Source organism: Cyrtonyx montezumae, unplaced genomic scaffold, assembly GCF_038088225.1.
Source record: "Cyrtonyx montezumae isolate F1298 unplaced genomic scaffold, pur_monq_1.0 scaffold_3, whole genome shotgun sequence".
NCBI classification, from domain to species: domain Eukaryota; kingdom Metazoa; phylum Chordata; class Aves; order Galliformes; family Odontophoridae; genus Cyrtonyx; species Cyrtonyx montezumae.
This window is the reverse complement of record NW_027072034.1, coordinates 102,545,430-102,566,388: the sequence shown is the minus strand read 5'-3', so window position 1 is coordinate 102,566,388 and position 20,959 is coordinate 102,545,430. Positions and strand designations below refer to the sequence as shown.

Below are 20,959 nucleotides of genomic sequence, written 5' to 3'. Positions count from 1 at the left end.
CACATAGCTCAGAATTGACGTTACTGAGGTTTCCTGTTTACCTCAGCAAACAAGTGTAGCACAGGCTGCGGCATCACAGGCTTCCATAGAATGCCTCAACAAATCATCTTCATCCTTCACCCAAAGGGACATGCCTCTGGAGCGCAGTGATGATAGTATCTTAGTGACATACCACCACTGCTCTTTCAAAGTACCTCAAGTCCAAAGATCTTAAATGACTTTCCTAATATTCTTAAATGATGTACCCAGCACATGCAAGAGATTCACTGATCTCAGGAGATGAGGCAGCCAAGGGTTTTTTTTTTCTTGAACATAAAACACACACCTCCTTCTACCACAGGCTGTCTGCTCTCAGCATCAGCTTAAGAGAACACAGTAAGTCATGTAGAACTTTGTAATGCTGACACACAGTCTATATAGATAAGTGGGACAGTGCACACTTCTCTTGCTGTTGCTTCAGTCTTTCTGTGGCTCTTGCTGGATCATATGCTGTAGATGATGTATGAGGAGCAGATACCCCACAGCTGCATCCCTATGTACATAGTCTCTCACTAGACCCAAGTTTTTCCTTGTACTTGAAATGGCACTTACCATGCAACAGACACAAGAATAAGATCTGTTCACAAGTAGAAAGAAAAATGAAGAACCTTCACTTTAATACAAATAATATTTCAGTGAAGACAACCCTTAAGAGCTGAATTCACTAGGATTCATTGTGTGGGACTTGAAATCAGATCATATACAAACTCAGTGGAAATACTGAGTTAGTAGGAGCTGGAGGAAACTTTAGATGAACGATAAACAGATTTCATTTCAACCTTGGCCACCTGCTTCTTCTGTATGTGCTGCGAAAGATTAAGAAGTTTGGGAACAGGATCTACGTAGCACCTTATCCCAGTTCTGGAGCACTCTCTGGCTTTCTCACTGGATCAGAAATACTAACAATTTAATAGGAGTGATTAATTTAAGAGTGTGATGCTGTCAAATTGCATATAGCCAGAGTGCAGTCTATTTCAATCAAATGCATTCTGCCTTGAGAAAACTTCAGGGAAAAAGAATGATTAGATGGAAAACTGACGCCAACTCAAGTGATTAAGTTACCAGAGACATAATAAGCTTTGTTTACATTTTCATAGCTACCACACTGACAATAGTTATATTTCCTCTTTAAAGAGTAAAAATTGCACAGAGGTCTCCAGACACCCTGTCACATTCTATATTTTGGATTCCATAGAGATCTCCCTCTGCATCCATCCACGTATTTTGTGTTATTTCTTTTTAATGAGAAATTTCCTAATATAACCCTTTGCTACAATCTGTTCCTGTCTCAGAACTGTTGATTGCTACGAAACATTGCCATAGGACCTATGAAGTCCTCTAATTGTTAGAGCTGGACAGACCAAATCTAGAATGAAGAATATCACAAAGCTCAATGAATACATTATTCATTGACTTTTACTTTATTCGTTCAGCTACAGAGTGAATAAAAAACAATTTATAAAATGACTCAGTTACTGTCATTTGCTTAGTTACTGTATAAGAACAGAACCTTGCTTCTCCCAGTATCAAGAGAAGACATCCCCATTAACCTTGTTGATCAGATTGGAGTTACAAGTCTCCAAACTAGATATCTGTGCACATTCTCTGTAAATGCCATAGATGCCAATACATTTGCAGTAAGGTTCTGTATTGTCTTAATTGTTCTTTTAGATGACAAAATCCAGTATCCCATTGGTATCTGAAATTCATCCTGGGCTTGACTATAGGTTTACTTAAAGCCTTATTTCTAGGAAAAACACTAAGCAGTACAGCATTTTCAGCTTTCTAAATAGCGAAAGCTGACTCCTCCAGACAACATCTTAACAGTGCTACCTGAAACACACAACTGAATTAAGGCAAACGGTTACATTCAGTGGCTGAAGTAGAAAAAAAAGCCTGCTATTTTTCCCCACTGGTACCTTGTACACAACTCCACACTGTCTTACTAAGAAACTATGACAATAATCACTATGAAATCTCAATGAGTGCTAAAATAACGGTCCATTCCAAGTGCAACCTAATCAGATTTCAGTCTAACGCAACCTGTTTCTCTAGTTGGGAAGTTCTGTTCAACTAAGAACAATGTTTGTGAGTGGAAGTGGGAATAACATCCAAGCTCTGCCGTAGTAAGATCTGAAGAGGCAGTCCCTATCACTTAAGCATTTGAAAAGTATTACTTTTGCAAGACAAGAAAAAAAACAAAGTGCTATGCTTAAACCATGCAAATCCAAAATAGCATCCCTGTGGAACACCCCAGCATACTCTTCCAGTGAGCTTGTCTGTACCAAACCCATACTTTAGCAATATGATATTCACCATCTGATTACCACATATAGCAGAAACAAGTGTTAAGAAATTAAGGCAGTGTTTGTTCTTAGACATTAAGGAGTCTGAGAACCTAGTATCTGAAAGCACAACGTTTGAAGTGTCTAATGAACTATAATTATTGCTTTAATTTACTTCAAAAAAAAAAAAGTTATGAGAGTTACTACGTTTTCAACATACCTAAAAGAGTGGCACAGAAGAATAGAATTCTTCAAGTGTGCAAAACTCTAGCAAACACCCTCAAATTCACAGTGGCATCAATTATTCTGTGCTTCCGTATTTGGAAGATATGCTTCAAGAAAGGAGAAAAGCAGAAACAATAAATAAGACGCAGCCAAGTATCTCACTGCCCTTTACAGGTCGACTTACAGACTGAAATACGAAGCAGTCAATACTACAGTTAACTAGAAGACAATTTTGCAAGTGAGAGAGTAAAGGATTTAGGATCTATTCTTTCCTTAAGGAGAAAAGCTCAATGCTTTTTATGCACTCACTGCCCCGAGCCCTTCCACTCCACAGTACTTCCTTGAATGAAGGAGAGTAGCACCAGAGGAAATTCCACAGCAGCACGAACTAAAAAATGCCAGAACTGAAAGTTCTGAGTTGCAAGAATTACATTTACTTCTTTTTTTCCTCTTTTCTTTTTTTACTTCCCCTCCTCTCCCCCTACCTTTTTTTTTTTTCCTCTCCAATATTCAGCTTCACACACGATGCCTGTGGATCAGGACTGTAACATTCTGTTCCTTTGCACTTTCAGTGACATCTCCCTGGTCATTTCACAAATACCACATAACATATCCTCACTTACAAAATCAAAAGTTTTCTGGTAGAAACTTCATTTCACAGTAAAACACCACATAATCTTTAAGTACCAACTATTGCCAAGGTATCTCTTTCTTATAAAGGTCCATATCTCAGCTTTTGTATTGTGAGTCTAACTGCTGCCACACAGACCAGAGATACAAATATTCTCGCCTCTAGCTTAATTTGAAAATGTACTCTTTAGAAGGAGAAATAAGCACATCCGTTATGTATGAGCTTATATGACTTTAGTAAACACTGACTTTCAACTGAGAAACGACTATTTAGAGAGGTACAACAAGAAAAGGAATAAAACACAATAAGACGTAAGTTTATACTGAGCTGAAGAACTGTTATAGAATGGAGAAATCAGCTGAGAATTATAAAATTATCAGCAGAAACATTCTCATCTAATTTGTACTTGCTTGTAATGCAATGGAAAATGCAGCAAAAATAGCAGAGCAACGCAATCTCAGGCTGCAGCAAGTGAGGATTTGCTCAAACGTAACAACCATAAGCACAGAAACAAATGAAAGAATCCACTTACCCTTGGGAGACTTCAGCTATGTAAGAATCCCCCAGCAGAATATCCTTGCTTCCACTGCCAACCCTTAAACAAAACCTGGGAAGGGGTGGAGCCAGGATCCACCCCTTCCAGTCACCCAGGTGTATTGCATGCACCTGAGCTCCCCTGGGTTGGCCCTGTCTTCCTACCAGGTGCTCAGTCACTGCTTCAAGTTGTGACTTAGCAGTTTTGCAAGCAAGGCAGAACTTCTTTTATCTCAAAAATAACAAGGAACCTCCTCTTCATGCTTTTCAGGAGTTTTCGTCAATTTGCTCTGATGATGGATGTTATTCATTATTACTTGTCCTCCACAATTGCTTTTAATTCTCTTTGTCAGGTGTCTGCTGACTGTCTAGTATGATTCTCACAGTTTGCCCCAAGATCAGTATCCAAACGTCCTTAGATGCCCCAATCTGTAGAGACTATATTGTGGTCTACAACTGCAACTAAAATTCTACCTTTCTCAAAGGCACACAGAAAGTAGCACTGGGTGGTTTCCTTGCCTATTCATATGTTTCAGGAATATATCAGCTGTGTGAGTATACTGGTCTCTGTTCCACAGAAAATGAGGTATTAACCCTTTAGGAAACAGTAGTGATGGGAAGACAGGAAGTCTGACAATATCGCCCTGTAGGGTAGGATGGGGGTCGAGCAGCAGAAAACATGCAAATGACATAGAACTGAATGACCTTAGGGAGAGAGTACTCCTAACACATGAGGGAGAGTATTTGGCCTCCACAGTACATTTTATAAGCTCTTATTTCATCAATAAAAGCAGTGACTAATACATCTCTGTCACAAGTCGTTTGCTCTGGAGTTGCACTGAGAACAACTGTTATGACTAGCTACTCCCTGGACACAGGGAGCTTTGTTTCAGCTACAAGCAAGGCTGACCCACCTTGCCTTGGAGTGTGATAATTGCTCTCTCCTCTTCATATCTGTGCTTACCCCTGGGCTTCTCACTTTTTGACACTTGTTTGATTAAAATCTGGTTTGTACTAGGCTGCTTTTTTGCCATAGTCTGAGTTGTCTCTATTCACTACGTTTTCTTCAGCTCTGGGATCTATTCATGCACTACACACTCTTTATATGGAACAGCTGCTGCTGAAAGTGGAATTTTCCCCACTGCACATCTTCTGAGGCTAAACTAGATTCTAGGTAGAATTTGCTCATCACCAGGATCAAAATTTCAATGACACATATTGCTCAAGTAACCACAGATGCCAGTGCTACCATTTCTGTTGCTTCTTCCCAAAGTGGGAAGTCACATTCCCAGCATAAAGGATCTGGAACCATCACTGATGTAGCTTCACAGTTGAAGTGTGAAAGCACAAATAACACTGCCAGCTTATGCTGAGCCACATGGTGTCAGCTTATGCTACAGCCCTGCTGGCACCAGGTTACTGATGCAAACTTATTAAATCTCAGTTGCTAGAGGAGTCTGCCCAGCTGTGAGTACCACAAGGTCTGTATCAGCCATCATGTTTCAGGATCAGAAACACAATCAGTCCCACAGCTCCTCACTCTGATTTCCAGTAATTGTTTTTGCAGCTTCCCTGAAACATCTTGACAGAAGCCAGTCTCCTGTAGTTCATGAAAATCTCTTATATTTACATTTCCAGAACTACCTCATTTATTTATTTAAAATGAAGCAAAGACACAAGGACTCCAGCACTTAGTTTATTAAGTTTTATTTACACAAAGCTTTATTAAGCAGAGAATACTAGAGGGCTTCTAGTTCAGATGCTTTTATAAGTTGAGATTCCCCACAAGGCACTAGCTAGCTGCAATAAAGTACTACAGAATGATCCAGTAATACAGACAGATGTAAGCAGCTCATGTAATTTGAGATGATCTCTACATGTGGCTGCAGATGCAGGCTACATAGGTTTCTATAGTTGTTACTGACTGAAACACTGATCTTTTGGCCAGGTATATGAGCATAACCTGACATTTATATCTCAGTTCTGAGAAAGGACACACATGAATAATTAACATATACAAGACATTGTGCTAAGAGGTAATGTCTTCTCCATTTTTGTGGAGAATTTTTCCCAATGCTGTCCCACCAGATGGAGAATATAAAATAATCCAGTTCTGTGACTAAGAGCAATCTAAACTGTCATCATGTTTATAAATTTCCTTAACTGTATATTTTATGTCCTAATAGTATTAAATCCTAGAAGCTGTTGAGCAAATAAGATAGGAAAAGGGTACCCCTCACATAGCTGTCCAAAGTCTGAGGACATCTCATTAATCTTCTGCTACTCTAGCAAGATCAGGTATTTATAAAGCCTCAAGAAATTGTGAAGTCTCCATTTAAACCAAAAGCATATATCTATGATGATCAGTGTCCTCTTGATCCCTATTTCTTCTTGTAGTTCTGTTGGGAAAACCACTCCACCTTCAGTTGTAGGTATAATTGAAGCAACATGGACAAGACCCAGATAGGTGCAGGTCTAATAAGAACCGGTTTTCCAAAGCCAAGGCCCCAAACCTAGAGCTAGAAACAGCTTTCTGCAAGCCAAGTCTCCTCACTATCACAGTTCTCTTGTTAAAGCTTAGTGTCAAGTCTTAACATACAGTAGAGTCTGAGCAGCTCAGAAGTAGGATTTACCCCATACAACAATAGTAATACTCTTCAGTGAGTATAAATAAAACCAGTACAGAAATATAGTGCATCAGTCCAATGTGGTAATAACAAGTTACAAAGCATTGCAACACTGGTGCAGTTCACTATCATGCTACAACCAGCAGTGAATTCAGAGCTGCATGCAAAAGCACAGGACTGCAGCTAAACAAGCAGCAAATCTTTCCATTCTGAGGTAAGTTCGCAGAGGGCAATGTTGCCAAGATGAATGGAGAGCTTGGTGATGAGCCACTTCTATGCATGAAGTCAATTTTCATGTTTATGGGATTATAACATATTGAACAGTACTCCCTCCTATAGATTTCTGTCATTGTTCAGTGAAGAGGGACAGTTTGATTTCAGCCTCTAGAAAATTCCAGGATGTTCTTCCTGGACTAAGGAGTTAAGCATCATACATGTAAATGAACATCCCATAAAAGTCCAAGTGTTATTAAAAACAGATCTAGTACTCAGTCATGAACACCCTTTTACTAAGCCTAATTCTGACACATTCAAAAAGTAAAAATAATTTATTCTTACTGCAGAAGAGGCCTAAAATCCATATGTATCTGACAGTCAGTAGTTGGCAACCCCACAGGGTTACCAATTTCACTAATACAATCCTCAGCTTTTTACAGTGTCGATACAAATTAGCCCAAAATAGGAGAGCAGAAAAAGGCATTTAGTCTGCAAGCAGGACATTCAGGCAGAGCGCTAGATTTGTTTAGGAAGTCTACATACTCACTGGCATTAGGCTGACAAATTGTAATTACTATATGAAGAACTGGAAGGTATTTGGGGAATGCTCATCAGTGTAATTAAAAGTGAGATTTTGCCAGCTACTTCCCTTTTATGTAGTTATAAGTCTATTATTTGAACAAAGAAGAAAGTGCCTTTGTGTAGTACAAAACAGAAGAGGTAAGAAAAGATGTTTCAAAAGCTACAAAATGACTTTACCAGCATGCATTTGCAGACGTAATTATTCTATTAGATGTATAATACAATAATTTCTTTTAAAGGTTAGAGACAGCTGAAATTGAGAGATGCTGTCTTGGAAGAGATCTGATACTATATTGGAAATGTACTGCTGTATACATATACCATATTGCTATTAAGAAATTAATCAATCCAACTTCTGTCTATGGTAATTAATTCATTGAAATGATTTCTGGGGCTTACACAACCTCCCCCTCACACACTCTTTAGATAACACAAATAGGAAGCTGCTATCTAAATCTGAAATATAGTTTTGGCTACAACTTATTAAACCTCTCTTCACTCCCTGTAAGTGCTACACATGTCACTAGAGGATCCTCTCCATGTGATTAGCTGTGCACATACAGTTAGAATAACAGACTGCTCTTTTATACAGTAGCTATTCTTTCTCAGTACTGCTAATCACCCTGCTAGCAAATTAGAGCCAAAGGTAACGTGGCTTGTCTAACGCATATAGTTGTCAATTGATTCCACCCTTGGACAAGGGACCTAAAAAAGACTGGTAGTGCACATCGGGCTATTGTATAGGCAACTACATAGCATTTTCTCCCACCACAGATTATGTTGCATTCTTCCTTTTAGTGCTTCCAAAGCACCAGTACAATTAGCAGACAGCCATGATCTGTGTGACTGGTTTTCCTTTGGAGAAGAGAAATCCAATTTAAATTGAGTGGATGGACAACCCATTGATGTATGACTCAATGATACTTCATGAAAGGCAGCTCCTCAAGTTCTCTGGCAGCTGATGGCAAACTCACTTCCATCCTGGAAATTGCTGAGCAAGTACAACCACTTTCCTCATCCCTGTTCCTACTATGCCTTAGGAAAGAAATTAATAGAAGACAAGCTTCTGAGGAAATCACTTGTGCTGGCAAATAGAGCATGAGAATCATCTCTGTAAACCTAAGAAGTATTTCCTTGGCTAGTAATTCTACAAGAGACACCAATGTAGCTACATCAGAGATAAAAGTACTCCTCTACAGAGAGCTTTCAGTAATGCTGGCATCTTCCCAAACTATCCACATGTCCCAGACCTGATTGTTTTTGTTCAAGCTGCTGCCTTCTATTAAAGAAGCTGTGTGCATGCACTACATTGTGTTCACTGCTTTATGGGACAGAATCATTTTTGTGCAGTAGATACTTGATCTGAAGCTTTCTGCTGTGGACAATTCCTGTCACCTAGACTGACTGGTTATAATGAAGTCAGTCCACAGCTAACAGCCAGTATATCATCCTTACCTCAACTTACGTGGGTTACTTAACCTGAAGCACCAAGAGAGTGCATGAAGAGTAGTGCACCACAAGATATAATGGCAGTGGGCCCAAGAGCTGGATCTAGACTTTGCTTATTTGTGTCATAAGGAGGCTGCCTGGAAAACTGAAACCAGAAGCCTGACTGAATTCTCCCTCTCTAGTTGACTCCTAGGGCCTAGATGAATGCTAGCAGCTCCTTCCATTCCTTTTTCTGTTCTTACCCATTTCCAGCACATAAGGGAAATCCTGGCAGTCAGCCCAACTTCTCCTTGTGGGCTTAAAAAATAGATTAGATTTCCTTCAAGTGTTTCAGGTAACAAGATGGACTTGTCAGCAGCAATTTTCCCTGAATAAAGTGAGTCTGCAGGTGACATCTTTCCAATCTTTTTCACTCTGGACAGCAGTCTGTAGCCCAGATCCTTGGCGAAGGAAATTTCTGTCAAGTAGGCTATCACCAACAAGAGAAAAGGAAAGCATCTAGGCCTGTAGCAGGGGAGCATGCCCTACTGAGCTGGAAGAGGTCACCTCATATTCTTGGTCTCTTGACGTATTACTGATTCTGATTTTAGCTGATCTGTGGGTGTGAGCTCACACTATCCTTCTGTGCTCAGATCCTCTTAGTACATAAAATACAGGACATCCACCAGTTCTATTATTTGCACTGAAGAAGAGGCAAAATGCCCCACTTCTCCCACAAAAATCCTTGCACTCATCTGCCAGTCATTCCCTCACTTTTCCCCCAAGAGCTTATCCTAGTTAAGAATGGCTACATACAGAAAAAAATGCCTGCCACAGATATAAATTAATGTAACCATAGAAATCCCCTGTACAGGAAGATATGGCATTAATATCTACACCTCTAGAGACAGATGGTGACAAATAAATAGCATATTTGCCATATACGTTATAGTGCCCCAGCCAAACAAAAGAGATCAGATCATAGCAGCATTGGCTCAGATCTTCCTCCTTCAGTGCAGGAAATTCCATTTCCTCACTATGGTGCCTTGTGCTCATTCTTCTAAGCTGAGCTATTGTGGGTTCTTTAGAACAGCACTAAACTACACTTGCATCAGCACATCACATTGAATTTTCACTTTCCAAACAGTAGTTGTATGTGTATGATATTTTATGTTACTAAGGTATTTTATGGGGTCTCTAAAAATGGTATACTCTGGTAAAAAGGTGGAAATGCTATATCAGTGGGACTCCCCTAGTCATTCTGTTCTTTAGCACTAGAAAGACAGATTTATATAATACTAGAAAAATATGACCAGAGAGTCAATGATAGGTATGTAGAACAGGTATAAAGTGCATCTCTGCACTTTAGTCCACATAGACTACCACATCACATGTAAACACTTTAGGAGGATAGCAATCTGGAAGGTAAGTGCTAAGGGAATTAAAGATAATCATTGCTGCTGAGAAGAGGTTTCTGATGAGGATGTGGAAGAGTAACAACTCAAAGAGCAAAGTATATCTACAGCCATAAAAACAATAGATATTGGAGATATTAGAACAGGGAAAAATAGAAGCTAATTAGCCAAAAGGTATCTTTTAGAACTTGCTGAGTCAACCCACAGAAATTCCAAAACACATTCATCTTCGGCACAATTGTTCCCCCTTCTTTTGTTGTAGTTTCACCTTCAGCAACCTACCATGTAAATTTGACTCAAGACTGCTTCAATCTCATTCTACTCTTTTGGAATTAACTCTAGGCCATTTTTGGACTTACTTCAGAAGTCTTTGGCGAGTTAGAGAAGACTACTAAGTCAGTCCATTCCCAGGATGCATCCTATGTACACTCAGGTTGATTCTGTTTTTATTACTGGGAATGTAAAATAAAATAACAATTACAGCCTTTTTCTTGCATTTCCACACGGCAGTATTTTGGCTTCTAAAACCCTTGCCCTCCATCACAAGTGTTATCACACAGTCAGATTTGTGAATCTGGACCGTGTAGCTGTTCTTCAGGGATAGCCAACATTAGATGTTCAAAAGGAAAGAGCTGCAAAAGTTACAGCAAATAGCCATGGGATACCAATAAAAGCTTTCTAATGCTGAAAAGATTGAGTCCTATACACTGATTTTGCAAAGAACCTGAATTAAATGTTCTAATGGGATAGTTTAAGTAGTCCACTTTCTCTCCAAATCTTGTCACATTCTTACCATTAAGAGAATCCAGTAGCTATTTTGAGTCCGTCCAACTTAAAAGTAGTTAAAGAACTTGAAGTCCAGAAACTACCTTGATTTTGTTTTTAATTATGCATAGATCCTCAAAAAAACACAAACCCTGCCCACACTCAACTCCCTTCACAACACCAATGTAATGGCTTATAACTGAGACCAGTAATTAAGACAAGTTTAAAATGTAATGAGGGTATTTTTGAATGAATAGCATAGGACAGGGAAGAAACATCTAGTTGCTGGAAGGTACTCCTCTTTTGAGAACACAACCTCTATCAGATCTCACCTATGAAGCTATAGGTTTGCTGGAGTCAGGAACAGACCTAACAGAAGAGGGAAATTTTAGACAGAATAAGACCCACATCTAATCTTAGCTAGGTTATATAACTGCTCTGTTGGTAGGGGTAGCACTGAGCTACACATCTGAGTGGAGACAGAAGCAGGATTGTGCAACTGACTTCTCATAAACTAGCCACTGTTAAATTTCTGTTTACAGTTCTCCAGCCCTTTTCTTACAAAGGATAACAGTCAGTAAGACCTCATGAGATGAATTCTTTTCTCCTTTGACTCCTTCTGCCTTAATCTTCTAAGCCACACTTTCCTGTGACTTCACTCGTTTTTATATAGCTGCCACAAGAGAAGATGAATTGTAATAGTTTCCAGGAAATTTGAGACACCCAGTTTTAAAAAAAAATTACTTTGATTCAATACACTTTTTTTTCCCAAAAGGTGGTGCTTTAAAGAGGAACTATGTAAGCCATAATATTTATTTACTGACATAACATTGCTTGAGGGAGCAACATACGCTTTTCAACATTATCAGATTTTTAAGGACTGATGCATATTTTTGCCAAGGTCAATACTACTGAATATGTAGGCCTATAGGGCCCAATTACAAGGCTACAGAAATTAGCACTGGCAGTTGGAAAACCCAGTGGTCTTCAGTCTTTGCAGTAGGGGTCATGCCAGCTATACTCCATAATATAGAATCACAGAATGACTTGGGCTGGAAAGTGCCTTAAAGATCATCTAATTCCAACACCCCACCATGGACAGGGTTGCCAGCCACTAGATCAGGCTACCAGGGCCCCATCCAACCTGGACTTAAAAGCCTCCAGGGATGGGTCATCCACAACTTCTCTTAGCAGCCTGTGCCAGGGCCTCACCCCCCTCTGAGTAAAGAGCTTCTTAATATCTAACATTAATATCCCCTCTAAGTTTAAAGCTTCTACCTCTTGTCCTATCACTATCTGCCCATGTAAAAACCTGCCTCCCCCCTGGTTATAAGCTCCCTTTCCATACTGGAAGACCACAATGAAATCTCCCTGAAGTCTTCTCCAAGAACAGGCTAAGAGAACTGAGCTTTTCTTCAAAGGAGAGATGTTCCAGTCCACTGATCATCTTTGTGGTCTTCCTGTGGACCCACTCCAAGGCAGAGTAGAGGGGTACGATCACTCACCCTACTGGCCACCCCTCTTTTGGTGCAGTTCTGGATACCATTGGATTTCTAGGCTGCAAGCACTCACTGATGGCTTATGTCCAGCTTTTCATCCACCAGGATCCTCAAGTCCTTCTCTGCAGGGCTGTTTCTCAGTAAGTTCCTGTTTTTATATTATTCTATATTTCTATATTATTATCTATTCTATATTTCTATATTATTCTATATATTCTTCTATTTCCCTATAAGTTCAATTTTGTACACAATTGTGGGATTGCACCAATCCAACTGCAACACTTTGCATCTTCTTAAAATCTCATTAGATCCTTCTGTGCCCACTTTCCCAGATCGTCCAGATCCCTTAGAAAAGGAAAAAGGGATGCCATTCAATCAGTTGCATCATTCAGCTTTTTATCCATTCATCAATCAGTGGTGCAAGCTTGCTGTGGATGTGCTCAATCCCACTAACCAGGTCAATGAAAGAAATATTGAAAAGCACTGGTCCCAAGACAGAACCCTGGGGAACACTACCTGTCACCAGCCTTCACCTGGACATAGAACTGTTGACCACAACCTATGGATGGATATCACCATCCAAACAATTCCTCATCTACTGAGCCGTTTACCCTTCAAATCTCTTTCTTGCTAATTTAGAGTTAAGACTGATGTGGGACCACATTGAAGACCTTTGAAGTCTAGGTAGATCATATCAGTCACCCTTTTGTCTACTGATGCTATCACTCCATAAACAGAAGGCCACCAGACTGGTCAGGCATGAACATACAAATGCAACAGTAACAGTGCAACAGAGAGGTGATGCAGCATGCTATTGAAGTATGCTCTGTGTCCTCCCACTGAGAGCAGTTTTCACTCCGTATTGTTCTAGCATATTTAGTAATAGAAAATTACAAATGCAGGAAAATGCATAGCTGTTCTTCGTCTGTGTGAAGAGATTGCATTGGGTATTTGTTTAAAGCTGATTTATAGTGTATAGAAATTTGTGTTGCTCTATCTGGGTTGGGAGTTTTCTTTTTTGGCTACTAGGAGAAGACAATTTGCTTATCTTAGTACAGCTCTCTATCCTGGAACATTTACCATCAACACCAAACTAGTGGGCACTGATGCTTAAGATGGTCAGTAAGACAGAACAAATGTAAGCCTCAGGTGCTTGTTTTATATGAAGATACAGCAATTTGACAATTATGGGAAAGTTTGTATAGCTTTGACCCTTTGGTTTACAATCTAGGTAACTACAGAGTCTCAGTTATTGGAGCTCAATGCCCATACCCTCCAAAACACCAGCTTTTAAGAGAAAAGAGTCTTGGCTTATTGGGATTCATAGCTGCAAAGGCTAAGTAACATCAGTCAGAGGGTCTCTTTGCAGCACAATCCAGCTTTCTAAGAAGCCAGAAAGGTAGAGCTAACTCTTGAGCCAACTAGACAGCTCATGCTAGCCAGAAGGTTTGGCACAGGCCTCTCTAAAGTTTGTCACAGAGCAGGAAATGCTGTGTCTGGACAGTTTGTTCATTGATACCCTCCTCTGAAGCTGCAGGCAGATGGCTAGAGGATAGCTCTTGTCAGGAACAATGTTGAAGACAACTAAATAAAACTCAGTCAGTTGTTTTCTTTCAGAGGAGAGGAGGGTAATGTTTCAATTGACAACACAGGCTACTACTGGGTCAAGCACAGCTTTTTCTGTGTTTAAGATAGGTCTGGACTGTCAAATCCTTGCCTCTGGAGCATATGTCCCAGCTAAACAGAGCAAGGCTCTGACAGGCTCAGGCTGTTCCCAGTCTTCTTCTTGCAACTTTGCTCACCCTTGTACTTTGCTGCTCTTCAACTTATAAGACATCAGCTGCTGGTAGCACTTACCTCAAAAGGCACTTCAGTGCTGCACTCCCTATTTGCCTCTTTAGTACCAACCAACTCCCGTTCACTCTCCCAGAACACCTTTCCCTCTTGCTGGATTTTCTGTTGCAAGTTTTCTTTGGGGTGCAGCCAAAGAGATAACTGTAACACAATGGTAAGCACAACAATGACAGCAGAACAGTAAGATCTCAGGCTACAGCAAGCAATGATTTACTCAAACACAACAGCAGTGAGTACAAAAAGAATTGCAAGACTGCTTACCTTCAGAAGGCCTCAAGTACAAAAGAATCTCCAGAGAGATTCCTTTACCACCATTGCCAACCCTTAAATGAGGTCTGGGAAGGGGTGGATCATGGCTCCACTCCTTTCAGTCACTCAGGTGCATTGCATACACCTGAGTTCCCCTGGATTGACCCTGCCTTCCTACTAGGTTCTCAATCATTGGTTCAAGTCATGACTTAGCATTTCCACTACAACGATTTTTTGTTTGTTTGTTTGTTTTTAAAGCAATACATTTCAAACAGAACAGTAAATTTTATCCTGAAAGACAAGGGAAATCATCTCTCCTCATGCTTTTTCTCTCATCAGCAATACTTTTTAAGCACAGTTTCTGCGATACTTTGCAAATCAGAGGAACACGTGGTAGGAAGCACAAAGGAAGACACAGAAAGGCAAAAAAAAAAAATACAACCTCTGGGCCTACTTTTCTAACTGAGAAACAACTACCTGTCTGAAAAAATTTTAAATAATAAAAAAATTACATTAAGAAAAAATATCGAAAGACTTACTCTGTCTTCAGAGAGATACTAAATATCTCTTATCTAAAACATATTTTAAAGCTCTAGAAGTTGACAGCACCACAAGGAGATGAAATCCTGGTAGCCACCAGCCATTACTGTCCTGCAAGATCTTCTTCAATCACAGCACCAAAAATAACTTCTTACCTGAAGTCTACACAGAGTTAAAATGACAGCTGCTTTCCTAGAACACTTACTTTGGGCACTTGACTCTCACACCCAGATAAGAACTGCTTTGTACAGATAGCAGTTAATACGATCTTTGCATGGGTGGGAGCAGGTCCGTTTTTTCTGTAGGCTGTTAATCTTTCCTCTCCCATCTCCGGTCTGGGCTATGCCTGCCATTCTGCAAAGTTAGGACCTCACTTTTACATAGATTTGCAAAGCATCAGATTTGCAGAATCAAGAGGTGGAAAGAAAGAGGAAAAAGAACAGGGTATAGTGTCTAAGATAGAACCCACTCTCAATGTCTTGAGTAGAATAAAAGAGAAAGACATGCAAGCTGTAAAAGAAGAATGTGAAAGTTGCAGCTGCTCCTGGATATTTGGGGAACTCTAATAACAGTCAGAAGATATTCTTCTTGAAGAGAACTTTCAGAAGTTTAGAAGCACCCATTTACACCACATGTATTTATCAAGCAGTGCTTACTCATCACCTCTATGGGGACTTCTCCTTGGGTGTCATGGCTCCAAATGGCCTGGAGGCTGATTTCTGTCTGTGGGCATAATCAATATCTAGTAGTGGTATGTAAGATGTGCAACTACTTCTGAGATCTTGGGATCTCAGAGGTTCAAGAGGACTCTGACTGGAGCAGAAAATATCCAAGGTTAATGTCAAACACACATGAGAAATTATGAGAACAAGAGCCAATGGCTGACTGTACAGCTGCAATACTCAGTACATTCTGATTCTCTCAAGAGTATCTATGAGGTGTATTTTTTCCTTAAAATAACAACAGAGCACAGAGTCTGAAGTCCTGTAACTTAATACCACTCTTCCTTTACCTGTTCCCTTTGTTTTTGTTTGTTTCTATCCTGATGATTGGCTAACAAGGCATTTCATCTATATAAAAGCTTCTATTTCTTGTTTTTGGTGTTTTGTTATTGTTGTTGCTTCTACTTGTCCATACCTTCTTTTTTATGTGTTTTTTTTTCTTCCCTGTTGTTTGCTTTCTTTACATTTGATTAGAAATCTGAGTGATGCATTTGATGTTAGAATGATGGCAGAATGATGTAGCTCATTTAGGGAAATGTGATTGAACATGGCTGAAATTTGGCGTATCCATATTTTGGAAGATTCCAGTATTCCAGAATGTGTTGTTATTTTTATCTGAAACTAAGTCTTTTTTTTTTTCCTAGTACATGTAGAGATGAAATTCCATAGAAAATGGCAATGTATCATACTTCTGAAACCAAACATGCTCCTTAGAATGAGCCTATAGCTGTTGCTGGATCAGCTAAGAACATTGTGCATTTTCACACTGCAGATGACAATATCCATGACTGCAGGCCTGCTCTGCGTGTCTGACTGCCTTGACACAGATGTCCCACACTTCTTGGGCTAGCCAGCTCTCAGAATTGCTGCCTTGAGAGTAGGGTAGAACAGTGAGCCAAGTGGGTGGAAAGGTTGAATACCTGATGGCCCCTGTCCAAGAGACTACTTGTATTGCATGTGATTTGGGATATGGAAGTATGAACCATAAGCAACCCGCCAGGAAATCTGGGCAAAACTGTTTGATTTTAAGAATCTTTGTCAAACCCAAGATGTCACCAGGTAGTTTCAATCTGATGATTCAGCATTTCCTGCAAAACCAAAATGTTATCAGAAAAATCCTTTTTTTTTCTAGATACTTCTAGCTGGAAGCAGAATGACAAGATGTAGGAGTTTGACTATTTGTGTGAGTCTGCTTGACTGTAGGCTCAAAACTGACCCCACCACTTGCTTCAGAAAAAAGACAACACAGGTAATTTATGGACACACTAGACAGACAGGTAGTTACCATATGATAAGTTTGAATTAGAATCAACATAATGAGAAACAGCCATAACCTGGCTGGCAGGAGAGAAGGGATGTGAGTTGGGTAGTTACAGAAATGGAAGATCAGGAGATGAATTAGGTATGTCACACAAACATGTCCCTTCTTTTCTAGCAGACTGCATGACACAGGCAGGAACCTAGGGCACGGACAGAGGTCAGTGAGGTAAAGCTAATGCTTCCCTCTTCACCTTGCTGTGTTGCTGCTGCTATTCCTTCTGCTTCTAAGGAAAGATTCTTTTTGACAGGGCACTGGAAGCCAAAGAAGCAGAAGAACTAAGCTGTTCCTTATATTGAGCTAGCTGAGAGGCAGGAATGGGGTGGTTGGAAACAGGATCACTGTTATCTGTAATTGAGCTATCTTTGTGGCCATCTCCATCATATTTTGAGAAAGGAGGAGGTGATAAATTCCACATTTTGGGATAGAAATTCCAAAGCCTTCGGAATGATATTGGAGCCCATGACAAGCCAGGGGACTTAGTTTTACTGCTTATGTCTTGGTTAGAAGCTGCAAAAATATTTTTTAAAGATGATACCATCTGAGCCCTGACTCTCTGCAGTAGCACTGAGAATGGAGCTCCAAGCGCTATTCCACTGACTTGGATAGAGGGTGATTTGTGCTATCTGAGGATTCAGCCTGCTTTGTGTCTCTGGCTTTTTTTCTTCTCTTCTTATGTGGTTACCATTCTTCTAGTACTTCTTTTTCCCCTGCCATTGTGTCTCTTTTTAGTGAATCCCTTTTATTGATGAAGGTCAGGGTGTTGAAAGTTGACTATTGATTTATGCTGCCTCTGACACCTTAAGGGTGATAATGGAATTATCTTAATTTTCAGAAATACCGAGCAGCTCTTACTGGATGCCAGTGCTGTGATAAGTGCCCAGTACCCCTGAAAACCAAGCTCCTTGCTTCCAGGCAAGGGACCCAAGAGCAAGTCACTCAAGTTTAGGCTTTCTTCCTTTGAATGAACTCTTTTGCCTTTATCATCTAAAAAAAACACTTTCAACTTTTTGTTTTCCTGTTTTCCTCATGCTTGTTACTTATGTTTTTGTTTTTCTTTTCTGTGATGTCTTCCTACTTTCTGTTTTGCTCTTGATCACAGCACACCCTCTTACACTTGTTATGCTAGTTTTCCACTGCTATTATTGGCAATGCTCAATACTGATGTGCCGAGGCAACTTCTATGCTTTAGAGAGGCTTCAAGAGAAATCTGCAGTTACTCCAGCCACTGTTATGACCAAAAAAAAAAAAAGAATAATCAACTTCTTTGCCTTAAAATATCTAAAGAAATGCATCTAAGGAAATGTTTGTGTCCCAAACTAAATAAATATTAGATCAGCAAAACTGTTTTCATGAGATGTATGGAATCATGAGACAGATACTGACAGAAATAAAAGTTTTTGTTTGAATGGTTTTGCCTCTTCTCTACAATTTGACATTTGCAGTGGGAAGGGTAATGGCAAGGAAAATCAATTATCTTCTACTCCCCACTATCTCAGAATGCATAATGTTCATGCAATAATCAGATTTGTTTTTCAATATCATTGGGTATTACTGTCCCCTTGGAACAGCCTTGGGAAAGACATTCTCCTATGAGGTTTCTGCAGAATGAAATGAACACTAACCTGCTACTGTTTGTTTTTTCCTTACAGGAATGAAACTGTTTTACACCAGTTCTGTTGCCCAGCAGCTGACGCAGAGCAGAAGCCTTCATCTCCAGACTCTTCACCAAGGTGGGAAACTGCTTCCAGAAAGGCCTTTCTTCTTCATCTTCTCCTGCTTTCTCATCTCTCAGCAGTGTGTCACTGATGGGAGACAAAACTCACATATACATGCCGATCCTCTTCCAACCCCCCTTATGCACCACATACCCCGCACTGCTGTCCCTCTCTTTTCACTCCCAGATACAACTTCAGTGTAATTGCTCAGAGCCCCTTCTGGTCTCTACTCACACATCCTTGCACCTTCAATGCAGACTTTCAGCCTTTCTTCCAACATCTGCTTTGATTAACCCGTATCCACATTTGTATCTTTTCTTACCTTCCTGCATCACTTTGACAGTGACATACATATGCCTCACTCTTCTCCTTCAAAGCAGTTACCCTACATTATAAGGTGGCTGGGCAAACAGTGGTAGAAACCCATGACATTTAACCTACAGTAAAAGTCATCAAACATACTCAGGGTTCTGTCTCACACTGGGACATACATGGTATTGATACATTTCCTCTGTCACATATATGCCTGGAGTAAGAGCTGATCTCTCAGAAATGCCCCACTGGGTTCCCATTTGTTCTCAGTGACTGTTAGGACTGAGGTAGCCTGAGGCAGAGGAGCACAGTTTCACATAACACACAGCTGTTGAAATGGTTTGAACTTGACAGTGATGGTCAGTTATAGACTGGAGCTATTAGCTGCTACTAACTTGTATTTAATGCAACCAGGGTTGGGCACATCAACAATTGTTGCAACTGTCCTTCATCAGTGAAGCACATTGGTGCCAAAGCCAAGGACTCCAAGGAGCATCAAAGGCACTCAGGATTCACAGACTGAATAGTTTCCATGCTCACCTGGTCCCTCCATTCTTGCCATCTTGTTCCCAGCTCACAGCCTCTTACACCTCAATTTCATGGGCCTGCTCTGTTTTCTCATGCGTCATCACACTTCTGTAAACACTAAACAGGTTTCTCTTTAAAGATTTCCCACATCACACTGCTAGACTTTTACATCTGGCCTTTGGCACTGGCATAAGAAGCTTGAGTTACTGGGAAGGGCTCTGAACAGAATGGGGCAGCTGAATTGCAGTAGCGAGGCTACAGCATTTTTGAAATGGTTTCTCTCTTGATTGTTCTCTTCACTGGAGCCGGGCTGTGATTTCTGATTTCCTTCTGAGGAAAAGCGTGAGTGCTGGACAACTGTGAAGAGAATAGGTGTGCACATTTGTGTATATTTAAAAGCAGGGTTAAGCTACACTTGGAGACTGAGTAAAGGAGCAGGGCCCCTCATGCCCATTTATGTATGAGGATGGAAGGGTTAACACCTTGTGAGACTGTGGACTCTCAAACATTGGTAAAGTTTGTGTGACAGCCCCATGAAATGTCTGCAGCTGTATCTCATAGCAGATGAGGAGGTGCTGGCTGTCATCATACCCTGATCCTTGACTCTGCTCTGCCCCAGCCCTCATCTTATTTCTGATCAAATCCCTTCGTTTCTAGAATTTTCTTATCTCAGTGTCTTAAGCTCTAGGGTAATTGTTGTCTTGCTGACATTTCAAATTTTTGGCCTGATCACCTCAGTGTCCCCGCCCATCCTTGAGCCTCATTTTGTCTGCCTTCTTTGTGCTGGAAACAACCAAATTTCCCACTTAGGGTTTGATAGATAAATTGAAGAGAAACGATAATTTACTCTAGTAATTTAACAAATTGGCAAGTTGTATCCAAAGATGAGTCTGAATCAGGAAAGTCAAAAGAGGAGGTAAATGAAATTGACCCCTACATTATGTTGCATCTGAGGTTTCAGTTGAGGAGCCCCTCATACTGCTCTTTATCTGTCCATCTTTTTTGTCACCTAGACTGCCTTTTGTAGCTTGTTCCCCTGCTTGTTTGTACCAAGTCCCCTGCTTTTTTTACTTGCTTTCCAAGGCTTCCTCTTTTCCTTTCCATTTCTAGTGCCCTAAACCCCAACAGAAGTCCCAAGCCTGCATTTATGTGGCTCAATATTTTGTGCAGAAACAGAAATTGTTGAAGCCACTGTGACTGTTTGAAGACAAGAAACAGTCACATAGACTTTTGCTTTTTGAAACAGAGCAGCTTTTATATACAGTCTCTGTATGTGATGGCTTCAGGTGAGACGAGTGTTCCTGCTTCCCACACTGTGCCCAGAGGAAGGCAGAGCACATGCAGGACTATTAAGCACGCTGGTCAAATTTATGTTGGACAAAACACATCTCCTAGCCTCTGCCAGGTCCTGCAGTCTTCCATGGGCATGCTTGGTTCCTGAATCTATATACAGAGCAGGAAGGAGAACAAGA

The 20,959-nt window shown here is 40.4% G+C and overlaps 1 protein-coding gene across 1 annotated transcript in view; it reads left to right on the top strand.

Annotated features, from left to right (window-relative positions):
- The window catches only part of IQSEC3 (IQ motif and Sec7 domain ArfGEF 3), a 99,168-nt gene that overhangs the window by 25,478 nt on the left and 52,731 nt on the right, over window positions 1-20,959 (top strand). Inside the window, exon 2 of the mRNA XM_065742639.1 lies at window positions 18,582-18,662. Within this exon, the coding sequence (XP_065598711.1) occupies window positions 18,582-18,662 (81 nt within the window). The remainder of the gene's footprint in view (window positions 1-18,581; window positions 18,663-20,959) is intronic.